Raw genomic sequence first — 15,429 nt, forward strand, 5'->3', positions numbered from 1 at the left:
TTTTGAAAAATGCAGTAATTGTATTCTTGAATGATCATTTTCAACTTTAGATTTACTGCAACCATATTTATTCAAGGGCAAGGTGAAGGGAGAAAGGAAGCCTACCCCCACCAAAAGTCATTCTACAAATATTATTTCATATAATAATGAAACATTGTAAAATATTAACTATTATATCTATTATATGCTATGCATATAATCATTTCATATAATAATCCCACTCAGTACTGGCCTAACACTGCCACAGATTCTCCCTTAGCCTGGAGAGGTGTCTGTGTGTATGTATTACAACTCCTTCCATATGGCAGCAACTGCTACAGAGCTTGGCTGTCAGTACTGATAATCTGAACCACCTTGTCTGTCACGACCTGGACTATGAGTCACTTTTGATGGGAGAGGTTGCCTATTTTAGAAGGAAGCACGTCTGGTCTTTCCATTACAATTACTTTATATTCCAGGGCAACCTTTTTTCTCCTCAAGCAGACACTAAAAATAAGGATGTACACTTTTCTGAAGTGCAGGTTTGCCTTACACTTGATTGCCTATGGAATTATTGAATGTTGAAAGCACATTCAGTACTGTCCACAGACAAATACAGGCAAATCCTGACTCAATGAATTCACATTATAGCGCTTTTCCTGTTCAGCCTGCTTAGAAGACAAACCTTTTGAGGAGCAACAGAGTAAGCAATAAAATCCTTAAGAACTACCAATACCATGAGCATATATTTGGTTTTGCTTAATTATTGAGGGGAGGGAGAGGGACAAATGGAAGAGAGAAACAGGAGAAAACTACAGTAGTCGTAGACATACTGAAAAAAAACACACGTGTGCACTGAGGCACTGCACTACAGCAGAGCTTGCAATAATGTTTCCCTGAGGATTATGCTGTTATAACCTCACATTTATCTTTAAAGATGTGTCTCCTATTGTTTCTCCTATCCTCCTTATGCTACATTTGCAAAAGCCTGGGAGCACAGCTGTCAGTGAGCACAAGTTGAGACTAATGATCAAAATGACTTATACTCCTGAAGCTCCCCCTTCTGCCAGTCTCCTGCGATTCTCTTTTCTAACAACCAGAGCGCTACACCACACTTTTACCATTAGCACAGCAGCTGCATCAGCAAATCTTAACCTATACAGACTAGAGGCAGACTTTCCATTTTAATTTTTCCTAATGCAGAGTGAGCAGCTTCAGTGTAATACCAGTTCTGAACACCCTAGCGAGAGTCACGTCAAGGGTTAACAGTGACTCATGCACGTACTGCTTATGTCTTCAAAAGCTGAAATCGGTTTGCCTTCTTTTCCCCAGTTTACTCCTTTTTTTTTTTCTTTTCCACTTTAGTGAGATCAGAAATGCTCACACAGCAAAGATATTTCATGAGCTTTGAAGCCAGAAGTACCATAAGCTTTGCTCTATTTTTGGGAGACAGTACAGGAAAAAAAGGAAAAGGAAGAAGAGATGGACAAAATGGTGAATTTCCATTTAGCATATGTTTTCTATTAGTTTTACAAAACATAAAAAGACAATTGTAGTCTTCTTATGGTTTTTCATTTACAAAGGATTCCAATTGCGAACATAGTTCTATAAATTAAAAAAAAAAAAAAGAACAGAAAACAGGGAAAAAGAAAAGCTGATTTCTACAGGATTGAAAAGTTAGGAAATACGCAATTCAGCTATCTGCTGCCTCATATCTCTAAATCATTCCTTCGTTCCAAATTTTTTCTGTCTCCTTTTCTGCATGTACTACCATCAAGGTCATGGCTAAGTCAGGCCTAATTCATCTGGCAAGGCACCTGAACTGTGCAGCACCAAAAGTTCCCCAGAATGCCAAAAGAGGACAAACACGTCCAAGAGACAGAAATACTGCAAAGATTTCCATATTTGTAGATGAGCTAGTAATTGCAACTACATGTAACTTCTTAAATACTTTGCAAGTTTTACTCATTCATCATATTCCCCCAAACTACACAGCAAAAGCTTGCTAAACTATTTCCTAGGGGCAAATCAATCACACTTCATTTTCACCTTCCTGCTGTTTAATGTACTTTCCTTAGTTTCAAATATACAAGGCACTGAGTGACTACTATTTCACATATAAAATTAATATTTCAAAGATCAAAAGTATTACATTTCCTTAATATTTTCCTTTCATTGCATAATCTTATCAAATTTCAAGATAGTTTTTCAGCTAACCTGTACCAGTCAGCCTAGACATAATGTACAACATGTGATTGCTGAGAAAGAAGAGGTTTTCAAAGGTGCATGTGGAACCTGGGGAATGAAACAGAACTGGAAGTTGGTACTCTAGCCAACTCCTCTTCAAAGAACAAGTCCAAGTCCTGCATAAATGCATAGCCAAGTCCTGCATTTATAAATGCATAAATATAGAATTGCACTAAAAAAATAACAGATTGATTTAGTCTCTTTCTTGCCTGAAGCCTGACCTGGGAGATTATGCCCAATATTCCAGGATTAGAGACTTCATTTATTGTTCTTTTTCACTGCAGAGTTTCTAATCCTCTGCTGATTTATATTGGGAAACTGTTCCAGATGTCTCAGACTGTGAGGTTGTTTTGGCTGTTTCATTTTTGGTTTTTTTTCTTTTTTAAAAGCGATCGAATGTTCATTGACAGATACTTTCCTAAAACCACGTGACAGTTTTCTCACAGCCTGGTTATACAAAACATGAAAAACCCACCAAACAACAGGCCTGCACACACAATATGGCTTCATAACAAAAAGAAAAAAAAAAAATTGAATCCTTCCATTATGAATAAACACAAAGTAAGTCGTAAGTCTAATTTCCAAGCAATATAAACCTTAAAAATGACAAAACTTGTTCAAGGTCTAGGGTTATGGTACAAATTTCTATAATTCAGTCAAAGATATTTCCTTTTGTTTTTATTAGCATAATAGCTAATATCTGCATTCACTGCTTGTACGTATGTTTCTAAGGGAAAAAACCACAGAGGTTATATATTTATATTGTATATTGTCATATTATATATAATATGTATTATATTAATTTATTCTTTATTTATGTAGTTATATCATGTATTTAGAACACTACTAAAGTTAGGGATGTGTGGAAATGCCCAAGAGGATTGTCCTTTCTTCTCTGATGTTCTGTCTCCAGATTTCCTGGCTCTGTTCACATGGACGGCGTGAACTGAACCCACATGCCATCTCAGAAGTCAAAACCAGAAAGTCTGCCTAAACAAGAAAATTAGGAAAAAGACATACATCAACACTATCTGGCCCTTTGCCCCCAGTTTTCTATGCCTGTCTACACACAGTTCAATGTAACTTCGATGTCAGAAATATATATTTATTAAATTCCACTGAAGAATGTATCAATTGATGAATTGATTACATTCATAGAGTCTTCAAACAACTAGAATAAAATGACGAATTATTAATTTCACATCTGTCAGTCCTGTATCTGATTATCACAGTAAACACCATGCTTTACTTTTGCCAAACTGTCTGAATCTTTTGGCATCTCAGCGTCCCTCCCTTTGTATTGTCCCATCTTTTAGTACACTCCTGACTGTTAAAAATTTTCCATAAAAACTCTTGACTAGCTTTAAGTTAGAACCACAATATATCAATCCCTGTGCAACCCAAGCAAGTAATTTTTTTCCCTTATTTTAGCCCCACAATTATCACTAATTATTTAAACAGATTCCAGATTATACAAGAGAGCTTGAATAGCCATATCACTGAGATTTCAACTCACTCAGCTAGAACAAGCAGCCCATTACGCAGTTACGGAAAGAGAATCACATAATGCTAACAGCTTCAAGTGCTCAAGACATCCCCAAAAAAGCCAGGGAACACATGTGTGTGTGCTCCCTTTTGGAAGCAAAGGCACAAGCTGCCACTGGCAAGAGAATCCTGCTGCTGCCCCCACGGCCACCACAGCACGCAGGGCAAAAGTGGCACCTCATACAAATGCCACAGAAATTCTTTCAGAAATGCCCTGATGGAAAAAGCAGAGGTCTGGCAAAACTTTGACAATGGATTCCCCCCCAACACACACACACAAAAAAAAAAAAAAAAAGACAAGGAAAGACCCCAGATTTAATGAAGTAAAAAGCCACCCCAGAAAGGATGTTACAAACAAACAGTTTTCAAAACACCCCATCTCACTCTTTATCCATAACATTCCATGGTCAAACCAAGTAGCTGTATTTTAAAAAAGCTTGTTCCACTTGTGCTGGCTGGGAGACATGGCAACACCACCAATTGCAGCATACCCAAAGTGGTCTTTTAAAAGATTACTTAACCATATGCCATACTTGCACAAATCATGCTGAAAAAAGCTGAAGCAGTCAGGTCAAAAACTGATTAATGCAGACCTTGGTCCTGATGAATGAACTCACGATGCCAGCGCAGTTCCTAAGTTTGAAATCTGTATTATAATACAGAAAGACAAAAGTTTACTGAAAATTTCACTTGGTGACAAAAAGGTCGAGTCCTGAAAACATGAATGCCAGGACAAAGGTCAGGACCCAGCTCTACTCTTGCATTAATCATGCAATAAACTTCCACAGCCTGACCAAGCCTATCACAACACTAGGTAGAAGCAGACCAAAATGAAGCTGTTCCTCTCTGGTGGAAGAGAAGTAACATGACGGTGTCCCTCATCAAAACCACTAGTCATTTTCTTCTTCAGGTAAGTGATTTTCAGCGTTGCCATTTTGTTCAGAAACCTGGATGCATTCCTTCCTACCATTCTTTGTCTAGAAAGTAGCTGTACATAAAAAGCTATCAAGGTAGTCTTATTGATCTTTGCTAAAACCATGCTGCATTTTGTTCCATTTTTCTTTACCCTTTTATCATATGCCCAATAACTAATTATATCTTATAATTTCCTCCTTCAAGATTCATTCCAAGACCTTGCTTGTTGCTGCAGTCAAAATAAGATGATTAAAATTGCCTGGATCATTTGCAATAACAACAATTTAACACTTTTTCCAAAAAGCAAGTATTCTAACTTTCCTATCACCAGAGCTTCAAAACATATTAAAATGTTTGTGATGGCCTGTGACAGTGCCTTCAGAATTCTTGCAGATTGGCAAATCTTTTAAGTATTCTGTCTCCCTAACTTGAGCATTAATCTCCTTGAAATTTTGCTTCCACAGTGACTAAGATTTTACACCTTTGTCCCACACTGAATTTTCTGATACACGACATACATATAACACAGTAAGCTGAGCCAAAGTATTAAACTATGTTTTTATCCCTACCTTTCACTATATATATTTTTTGTATATATAATATATATAGTGAAAGGTAAGACCATATCTTATATGTCATTAAATATCTTTCAGAAGCTGAAGTTTTTAAATCCCCAACTATAATACAGCAGTGGTACACAGTAAAAAATACCTTTCTAAAAAGATAAACAAGATGCACCCTCCCACAACATTGTATGGCATGTCTCCTTTCACTTTGATGGCTCTTCAGATTCTAATGCAGTATTATTGCAGATTACAGAAGTATATTACTAAAGCTTTCCTAATTATAGCAGATTATGATAAAAGAGAATCTATATGTGTTTATCTACTGAATCTTTTAGGCACCATATGCATCTTTGGCAACTGTCATACTGTGTTTTCCAGGTGCTTAGGTTCCTCTCAGCAAGTATTTAATTCTGCCCATCTTTACCCTTTTAGTTTCTGTGGTGATTTGCGATGTGAAGGCAGTATTCTGTGCCAGGTTCTCACAGACTGCTGGAAAGCCACAATTCTTTCTGTCTAGCTCTTTAAAGTAAGAAGCTCCTCTGATGTCTTTTCGGGCACCTATTATTAACAGCATCTTTTGTCAGTCCAAACTGATACACACTGTTCTTTACAACCCAACTTTGTAAACCTTCTTCATTCCCAATGGTTCTACATTTCATTTAACATTTAATGCAGTCTGGCCCATCTCTGCCTTAGAAGTAAATCCAAGTATTAGCTCAAGCAGCCACAGGTCACAAAACACAACTGAACTGAACTAGCAAGCCTCTGAAGTGGGACACAAATAACAAATTTCTTTCAACCTACATTAGAATCCCAGCCTGCCTTAGTTTTCTTTCCTCTCCAGGACCTGTGCACCCAAGCTCTGACAATCTCCTCCAACTTTAATTAACTGCTGACTTTTTAATATTTATCAAAATTTACAAAAGCTTTTCTTCTTTGCATCCATAAACAGAAACTGGTAAGATGAAGAAAGTGGAAAAGCAGAAAATTAGAAATTCATTCCATGACAAAGAAAAATATCTACATGCATGCCTGTATATTTGTGCAGATATATTCTTCTAGACTTCATCTGAATAAAACCTAAGCACATCTCCCTTACTGTAACTGGACCTTCATGTTCTTTCATTGATGTAATCAAATATTGCCCTCAACTATTTCTCAGCATACTGTATTGTCTTGACTCTTTGTATGGCAAAATAGTGTTTAGATACACACCCTCTATTATGAAGGCAATGTTTTGGTTTTTTTTTTTTTATTATTTTTTAATTTTTTTAATGAAAACCACCTTTTCTTCCTTGACTGTTAGCAGATGTTAATGTAGTTAATTATAGCATTATTGCAGCATTGACTTTTTTGGTACAGTGATTTTCTCCTTAACAGTGCAAGAAAGAAGAAAGGATAAAAGTTATTTTTCCCCTGTAAATGCTACTTACTATGTGCCTTCGAGGGACATCTGAGCCAGATCTCAGCATCGAATAAGCTCTAGAATGAAAGCTGCCTCCTGTAATTAGTTCTACAGTAAAGTTATCTACGCTTCCTCCTGATTCAAATTCACACCAGGTTCAGAGCTCTGGAGCTCCTGATAAATTTCATACAGATCCTAAGACAAAACAATTCATACTTTTACTGACAAATAAGAATGTCTCAATGATAAATCTCATTTGTGACTAGGCTTACCTGTCACTATTTAGCTTCATATGTCAAGACACCAAATAGATTAAATTCTCGAGCATTTTTGTACTTCTGTATTTATATATTTTCATTTAATTTTATGTATATTAGGATTTACTTTTACAACTGTGATGTTGTTTACACACACATACACACAATCTCATAACCACTGCGTCTTATTGTTGCAAAACTGCTAACTGACTTAATGGGTTCTATCTGTCATCTATGCATCTACAGATTAAAGGCATGTTTTGTATTTATCTGAGAACAGAGCAAGGTTTTGCATTAGAAAACATAATCCACTTCCTATTCATGGTCAGAAAGCCTAGCTATTTCCATCAATGTGAAGGAAACATGTTCTGGACAGTAGCAATATGGAAATAAAATGAGGAATAGTCATTTTGTACTCAAGGTAACACAGACCACCTCGTCTGTTGTCCCTAACTTGCTTTACATGAGCTGCGATGTAGGAATGCAGGAAGTTGCTGCTGCTTAAAGGAAATAATAGTGTGACACAGCTCCTGAACCCACTTTGCTGCCTTTTCTAAAGCATTTAATGAAATGCAACCGGCCTTGTATTATCATATGAAGAGGCAGGAATGAGGTGACACAATGTAAAGTCCTCATATCCTTCCATTGCCTTCCTTTCACAGCGGCTCACTGCTTCTGCCCTGTTCCCCTTGTACCAACTCACCTCATCTCCCGAAAAAATAAACTGTATGCATAAAAGTAAGTTTCCAGAAACTGTTGTATTCCACCTAGCCACTACAGAATGATGCTTTTAAATGTACCTAATAATAATCACAGCCACAGTCACAGAAACACCTACACATACACACTTCACCACCACTATTCCTTATGTAAGTTCAAATTTTGGCAGGAGCAGTTTATAAGAAATACACTTGGTCATATCCTGAGCTTGGTTAGACTACAGCACAAACAAAATATCTTGGGTAATTAGTATTTTTGCATTTTCTGTCACCAAGATTCACATTAGAACTTGATCCCTCATATACAGGCAGCCTAAAATATTCCTACAGATGCTTTTCAATTCCAAGTTTATTTTTCTTTAGACACCACAGCATGGAGGAAACAACTGCGACCTGCTTCAAGAAATAGATTTTTTTTCTGCAGAGGCCTATGCACAGGTTTTTTTTAAGAAAATGGACAAACCACCCACCTAAGCTATTAAATAATTTATAAATTTTTTAAAAAATAGTAAAGCACAGTTAGATCCAAGAAATATATTCAAACTTAAATTCCACATAACTATTCCCACTGCAATAATCCACTGCTCTTTTCACAGAAATGAAATCACTGAAGCATATGATGTCCTTCAATGACCAGTTCTAACCAGATCCCATGTGTGATGGATATTCCACTGGTACTGTCTCAGATCCAAACAGAGCTGCACGGACCTCCAGCTACAAACTGTCCCTTTTCCTTTCCCCCTTTGCACCCCAAGAGACCAGGAGGCAATCAAGACAACACACTTCTACTCCAGACACAAGTCAGACTGCCAGTCAGACTTCAGAATGGGGTTGCTGCTCAGAAGGAGGTTGCCTGAGAGATGCAGCCACTCAACGCCATGACCAAAACCTGCTACTCCCAGTGAAGATCTAGATAAAGATCAAAGCATTAATCATGAGACCTCATCAAAACAAGCCTGTGGCAGCACTGCATTCCAGTGACTTTACTCATGTTGCTCCGATTCCCATATTGCAGTGTTGGCACCCTAACATTAAAGCAGCTTATCAGCACTCAGCAGTCTTTCAATAACATATTGCAGCCCATTTTCAAACAGAGTTTACTGTAGTTGGAGTGCAGTATTGCAGCCCTTTCCCCCTGCCTCCAGGTTTGGGTTTGTAAGGCAAAAAGAGGACACTCTGTGTAGTACATGATCCCGTATCACATGAAGGGTTGCTGTTGGGCAGCTCCCTTAGTTACAGGAGGCTGCACTACCCCGCCGTCTGATAAAGAAACATTTGTATTACTGTTAACAAATATCATCAGTGAAACAGTAAACCGTAAGCAGTCTTAAATAACAGTTGCATGATAAACGGTCTCCTCAGGATGCCAACAAATACATATTGTGTGCATCATCACGTGAATCAGAATGAAAAAAACCCTTGAAAAAGTATCTAAGAAGATGTTCTTTATATCTCAGAAACAAACTTTGATCCTGTTTTTTCAAGTTTTCACATACTTATCTATACTAAGACCTTTGTATATGCCTGCAGACACTGCACTGGAACTGCAAGTGGGTGCAGATGACATTAGCACAGCGCAAAAGTGAGATAAAGTGGCCTTTGTGAGGAGGCCGGCCCTCCGTGGAAATCAGAAAGTGGCCGTGAGCACACAAGCACGGGACTGACTTCAGGTTTTGGTTTATGGTAACCAGGACTTTCTGTTTGTTTGTCTCCTGTTTACAGCTAAAGCAGGACAAATATAAATCTCTGAATAGAAATTTAAAGATAAATGATCTGTTTGAAAGAGATTCATGCAGCAAGTGTGTTACAGCCAGCCAACAGAGATTAGAAAGGGCATGGGTTTGTCTGGGTCAAGTTTAATTACCATCTAGGGCAGCTGATGGGGCTCTTGCATTCAGTTTATGTAACTGACACCCTTACTAGGTCCTCTGCAATCACTGCATGTCAAATTAATGTGAGGATAAACTCTTTTTTATTAAATCAATCTATTAGGCTCTTCCATTTCAGTTATGTTAATGTTTGTAAACATCAGTTTCCTTTTCCCACCAAGATACTCTCTTAATGTTAGTGCAAATCCTTCATTGTCACATACCGAAGTGAGAGAGCCAACCCTATTAATTCAGTTCAGCTCTTGTCCTCCTGGGACCACAACATAAAAGCCATGGCTCCACCGTGCATCAGGTAATCTAGAAGTTGTAATTACTGTCACTGCAATTTCAAATACAGCTGTCCTCATGACACAAGAAATAGATCCGATGCCTGAATTACAAAATGCCCATAAATTTGTCTACACCATATTCCTAGCCAATGCATCAAATTTGAAATACCATACTTTACTTATTTCTATATAAAGCAAAATTAAAATATGCAAAGCCTCCACCATTCCAGCTGTTGGCTTCCATCTACATTTTACATTAAAACAGCCTTAGAAGAATTCGTATGGATCATTGTGAAAACCAAATGGCACACAGCCAAACCACAACACAGTGCAAAAGTAGGCCAGTCAACTGCATAGAACCTGCTGTCATTAAAATCAATGACTAAAGTGTTGTGGAATATTTTACTTGATTCTAGTTAGAAATGCAGAACAACACTGCAGTCATTGCACAGCAAGATGCTCTAGGCAAGAACGTGATTTTTTTTTTTTAAAGACAGAAATGAGGCACTATAATGAATGTTATTTCTAAAAGCCTGATGGTAATCCCTGAATTGATGCATCTCATGCATGCAGTTAAAATACAACATTTTTCAAAAGCAGTATTCAAATTACAAGGAAATTATTTCTGTAATTGTTACTGTGCAGACTGGTTTAAATAAAGAGGCTTTTCTGCTCTTACAGCAATGACAGCCAGTCTGTGGGAATACTAATGTGAAGTTTAATTTCCCTTTTTTATGTACACTACTTGTTATTTTTATATTCTTGATATTTTTAAAAATATGTTTACAAGCTGAAAATTAAGAATGATCAAAAAGAGATTAAGTGTTATCATGCCATTTCCCATTCCCTCATTTCAAGCTTTTCTGCATGAACTGAAAGGTATAATTGTCCTCTGCCTGTAAAGACAGCTGGTATGTACATGCAAATGAGGGTCACCATAATTTCCATAAGAGACAGAACTACTGTTCCATTGGACATTGGTCCCTTCACAATAACAGTCTAAAGTGTTGGTGGGAAAACACAATAAAACAAAAATTATTAATAAGTAAATCAAAACCTTGTAAGGAAATGTGAAAAAGTCTGTTTCCTGGAAAACAGGTCTCTAAAAAGTAATTCCATGTTCTTGAAGTTTGCCATATAAAATTTATTTCCATCATAGCACCACCATAAAGAAGAAAGTCTAATTCCTGATGATGCAATTTAAAGCTTTGCTCTCCAAGTTGTTGATAAGCTGTCAAATGTTGATAGAAAAAAAAAGTGTGCTTTTTATATGCTATAAATCTGAAAGTAGTGATCACCTCAAATTGCAAAACTTCAGATAGGGATGTCTGAAATGAAATCTAAGAAAACAGGTGGAAGGGATTTAAAACACAAAAAAGATTCAGCTCACTTCACAGGGGGCTGGTCTCCTTCAGAGAGCTTTTTTTGTGTTAAAAACTTGAATTCTAATTTTCAAGACTGAAATTGGGGACTTTTGTTCAAGACTACTGAAGAATGAAAGTATTCTTGTGATTTGAAACTGGAAAATAATGTTAATTCTTTACCCAAGTATTTCAAACTCCTGGAGTTGGCTGTTATGCAAAAAATTAATTTCTGTTTCCAGACAGGTTCATTCACCAGTATTACTGTGACACCAAGCAGAGTAGAATGTGCACAAAGAAAGCAACTATGAATGCAAATGATTGCAAGTTACATAATTTTTAAAATCTACAGTATAAAACAAGATAGTCTTTTTATGCAAAACAGTTGTTGATGGCTTAACTATTTTCTTACATGGGATTTTTAAATCACGTCATTGTTCCCTTCATAAACCATACTATTTTGTTTAGTTTTCATAAAAGCACAAAAAAATTCTCACTGCACTTTTTGCAAATAGCTTGGCTACATATATGGTTACTGTGCTCATGCATCTAGAACAGACTTCTATTCCAAACAGACCTGATTATAGATTCAACTGTTCTAATCTTGTAATGGATGCTCGTAAGGCATGTTCGCTGTATTCTCTTAGTTCTACAGTTTTCTTAAGTGAAAAATAAATGGAATATGTTGCTGAGTTTCCTCTGTATACATACCTCCTATGTGGCAGAGGCCTTCTCTGTTTGTGAAAACATTAGCTTTATATAGAAACTTCAGATGGAGGGGAAGAGAAAAGGTAAAAAACCCCTCAAAGTGCAGGAAAATATAACCATCTATTCACACTATTTCATTTGTAAAATCTGTATTCCTATGCCTTTGTGAGAGAATGCAAGCTGCCTAACAAGCAAGGTAAAAGAATGCTTTCCTGAAGGAGTCACCTTATTTAGCCTGAGCAGCAGCCTGCCACAGCTACCAAATTGTACTGCCCCCAGTTTCCCTTCTCTTCTCCATTTTACGCTGCCTTTTCGAGTCATTAACATTTTTTTCTTCTCTTTCCCCCTTCTGAAGGGAAAATTGGTTCCTTTCTGTAGTGCTGTCCATCTGTGCTTGCATGGCTTTTTCCTTTTTGCACTAAGCAAATCCTCATCACTGCCTCAGTCTAACACCAGGTGCAGCTCTCAAATATTTACAGTACATCAGAACAGTGCCTAGCACGAGAAAACCCCAAACAGGATCACAGTTACAGAAAGCTTCGCATCTGAAAGATCTATTTATGCAGAGAGCTGGTCTGCCTACAACAGTGCAGCTCTTAGCATTTTTCAACAAGAATAATTTAAGGCATCCAGCCTTTTCCTGCAGGATTTAGACAAAGGAGAAAAGCAGAAAGAAAAACTTCAAAGAGTTATGCACTTCCTTTACTGGCAGTACTGCCAGGCTGACACCAAATAGAGAGGCTATGCTCATTAATGAAATGTGACTGTGTTTGCAAGACCAGGCCTTCGATTTTAAAACTGTCAGCACAAGTAAAGACAATAGTACATGCAAAGGAGTGAATTCAAGTATTTTAAATATATTCTCAAAGACTCTCTGGGAAAAAATCCTTAATACATGTCACTCACCTGAAAAGACATTGGGAAATGTCTCTGTAGAAGCCTGCACCCCTGAGGACTTTCTTGAATGAGTCAAAGGCACTCTTTCCGCTTGCAGTTTCTCTCTAAACCCCTTGTGCTCCAAGTAGCCTGCAGAGCCCACCTTCTGCGTTATCTCACATTTGTGATTAGATACCTCTTCTGTCCAGTCTGCAGAACGACTAAATAAACCTGCCAAACTAGCAGACCTCTGCTTCTTGATTGAGACTTTTTCTTTTTTGTGGAAGGACTCCTGCCTTCTTGTAAAAAGTGGGCTCTGGGATGGAGAGGGAGAAGGTGAATGGTTGGGAGAACTCAGTTGCCTAGTTGTGGTTTTGATGTAACAAGGATTAATTAGATAGGGCTTAAAGCATCGGGAACCAAGCATCGGACTGCCTGCTGTCCCCTCAGAGGACAAAATGCCATTCTTCATTTCCATGGGTAAACCATTATGCAGGTCCTCTTGACTGGCTGACAGAGTGTGTTTCCCTTCCTGAGTCTCAGCAGCATGATCACGGCCTGCATCTGAAATATCATCCTCTGTTACTGAGCCCTGCAAATCAACAGCCTGCACTTCAGCAATTTTAGTCTCAGCATCTGCTACCGAGGTTGGGAAAGGTTGTGTGGAGCTATTTGTCTGAGACCGGTTTTCTACTGCAGTTCTATTTAAATCATCTTCTAGTTCACTAGCTACAGCATCCACTCCAGCAATGAGCTGTTCCTGCTCCTCAATCAATAGCTTACGTTCTTGTGTTTCAAATAAGCCGTTACCAGGAGAGCCTGTGCCATTTACTGCTTCTTTCAGTTCACGTTCAGTTGCACAGGAGACGGGAATGTTTTCTGCAATTTCAGATATTGCTGGAAAAGCCCCGTCAGTGTCTGGGCTCCTCTCTTTGTCAGTGGTAGTTACTGAAAGAAACCGTTCAAAATCTAAGGGGGCTGCTTGTGAATTAGCCATGTGTCGGCCCATTGTTTTGGTGACAAGGTCCTCAGTTCCAATGTTAATTGCCCCCTGCTGCTGCTGCTGCAGTCTAATAGCTTGCTGGATATCAGAAAGCAAATCCTCTTGTTCTGTGGCTGAATGGAAACTGTATATATCCGTATCAGAGCCAGAGCTGGTCCTTTGTCCATCCTGTGTCTCCACAGCAGCTGGGACAGCTTCATTTCTGATTTCAAAATGTTCAACATCTGTGTCTGAGAGACCCCCTTCATCCGCAGAGATGCTTATATCTGGAGTTTTGGTAACAATTGAATGAGTACTGTCCAGCTCTCCAGCCTGCAAGGCCTGGCTTTCCAAAACATCCTCCCGTGAACTACTATTCCCATCTTTAGCCTTGGACAGATTTTTTCTGATCCTCAGATTTGAAAACACTGAGGCCCTTGAGTCTGACTTACCCTTCTTCTTACCGGATTCACTTCCTTTAGCATGCTTCCCCAGTCCCCTTCTGCTTCCCGATACCTTCTTTGTGCCATCTGTATCCTTGGGCCCAGAGGCATCCTCTCCTCCTTCGTGCACATCACCTGTATTTTTCTTCAGCTTCCCATCTTGATTCCCCATGATTTTTTGCAGCGCAACACCTTCAGCAATCAAGCCATGATCCCGTATTTCATTCCTTTGGCCTGCTGGCGAGATCCCCTCTAGCGATCCAGGTTTGTTTTCAAGCGGTGGTGATGCAAGTGAAGCAAATGCTTGCTGTGCCTCTCTCCCATCTGCTAGAGCTGCCTTTTTGCATAATGTGCTGCTTGCACTGGGCTCCGCTGGGACATGCTCAGTACAGCACTGAGAGCTGCAGACAGCTCCTTCCAATGGCTGCTGCTCGCTGAGCCGCCTGCTCTCCGGGCTTCTGCTGCACTCTTGTTTCTTTAAGAAGGATTCTGTGAAAAGTATTTCCTTTATAAAAGTCACTTCTTTTTCCACGGTTTTTATTGCCTGCATTGCAAGCTTGGCTCGTCACCAAATCATTTATAATTTCAGGACTTCGATGGTCAAGTTCCTGGAGGGGGGGGGGGGGGGGGGGGGGGGGAGTTAAAGCAAGGTACTTTAATTACTCTGCAATTGTTCTCCAACTGTTTAAATGAATAAACTAATAACCTTGGAAAGAGAAATATTATGATTATTTAATAGTTTATAAGGTGCTTAAGCATATGCTACTTTGACAGATCACACAGTACCTCTGGTGATTTACATGTTTACTCTTTAAAGGTCACCAAAACACAATACATAATTTTAAAAGGAAAGTCACTCTGAAAGTAGACAGAAGAAAGATAATAAACAAAAAGTTCTTTCCACAGTTTTAAAGAGTTGCACTTAAAATTCAATGCATTATGGTAATCACACTATAAAAAACCTCCCACAATTTGTATTCTGAGAAGGTAGATATACTATTATACCCAGGAGAATCAACTCATCAATATTAAAACACACCACCATTGTCTTCCCTGATAAGAACATCTGGCATGAAACAAGATAAAACAAACAAGAAAACAACAGTATTCAAATGCTACTAAGGAAAAGGATACAATAAAGCATTCCTCTATTCCACCCTATATATTTAATAATTGATTTAGGCACTGTCCCTTGCTAACTATTTTGGAAGCTTGTGCAACAGTTTTTACCAGTTGCTGCTTCTCCTCCATTTTCAGTTTAGATGTAT

The 15,429-nt window shown here is 38.4% G+C and overlaps 1 protein-coding gene across 2 annotated transcripts in view; it reads right to left on the bottom strand.

Annotated features, from left to right (window-relative positions):
* Positions 1-14,741, bottom strand: part of FMN2 (formin 2) — a 164,867-nt gene extending 150,126 nt beyond the window's left edge. Inside the window, exon 1 of one of the 2 annotated variants that reach the window (XM_052805703.1) lies at positions 12,767-14,741. In XM_052805703.1, coding sequence (XP_052661663.1) covers positions 12,767-14,711 — 1,945 coding nt within the window. In that variant the 5' untranslated portion in view covers positions 14,712-14,741. The remainder of the gene's footprint in view (positions 1-12,766) is intronic. The other variant, XM_052805704.1, reaches the window with a different exon arrangement.
* Between the last annotated feature and the right edge of the window lie 688 nt (positions 14,742-15,429).

Source organism: Harpia harpyja, chromosome 13 (assembly GCF_026419915.1).
Source record: "Harpia harpyja isolate bHarHar1 chromosome 13, bHarHar1 primary haplotype, whole genome shotgun sequence".
Classification (NCBI taxonomy): Eukaryota; Metazoa; Chordata; class Aves; order Accipitriformes; family Accipitridae; genus Harpia; species Harpia harpyja.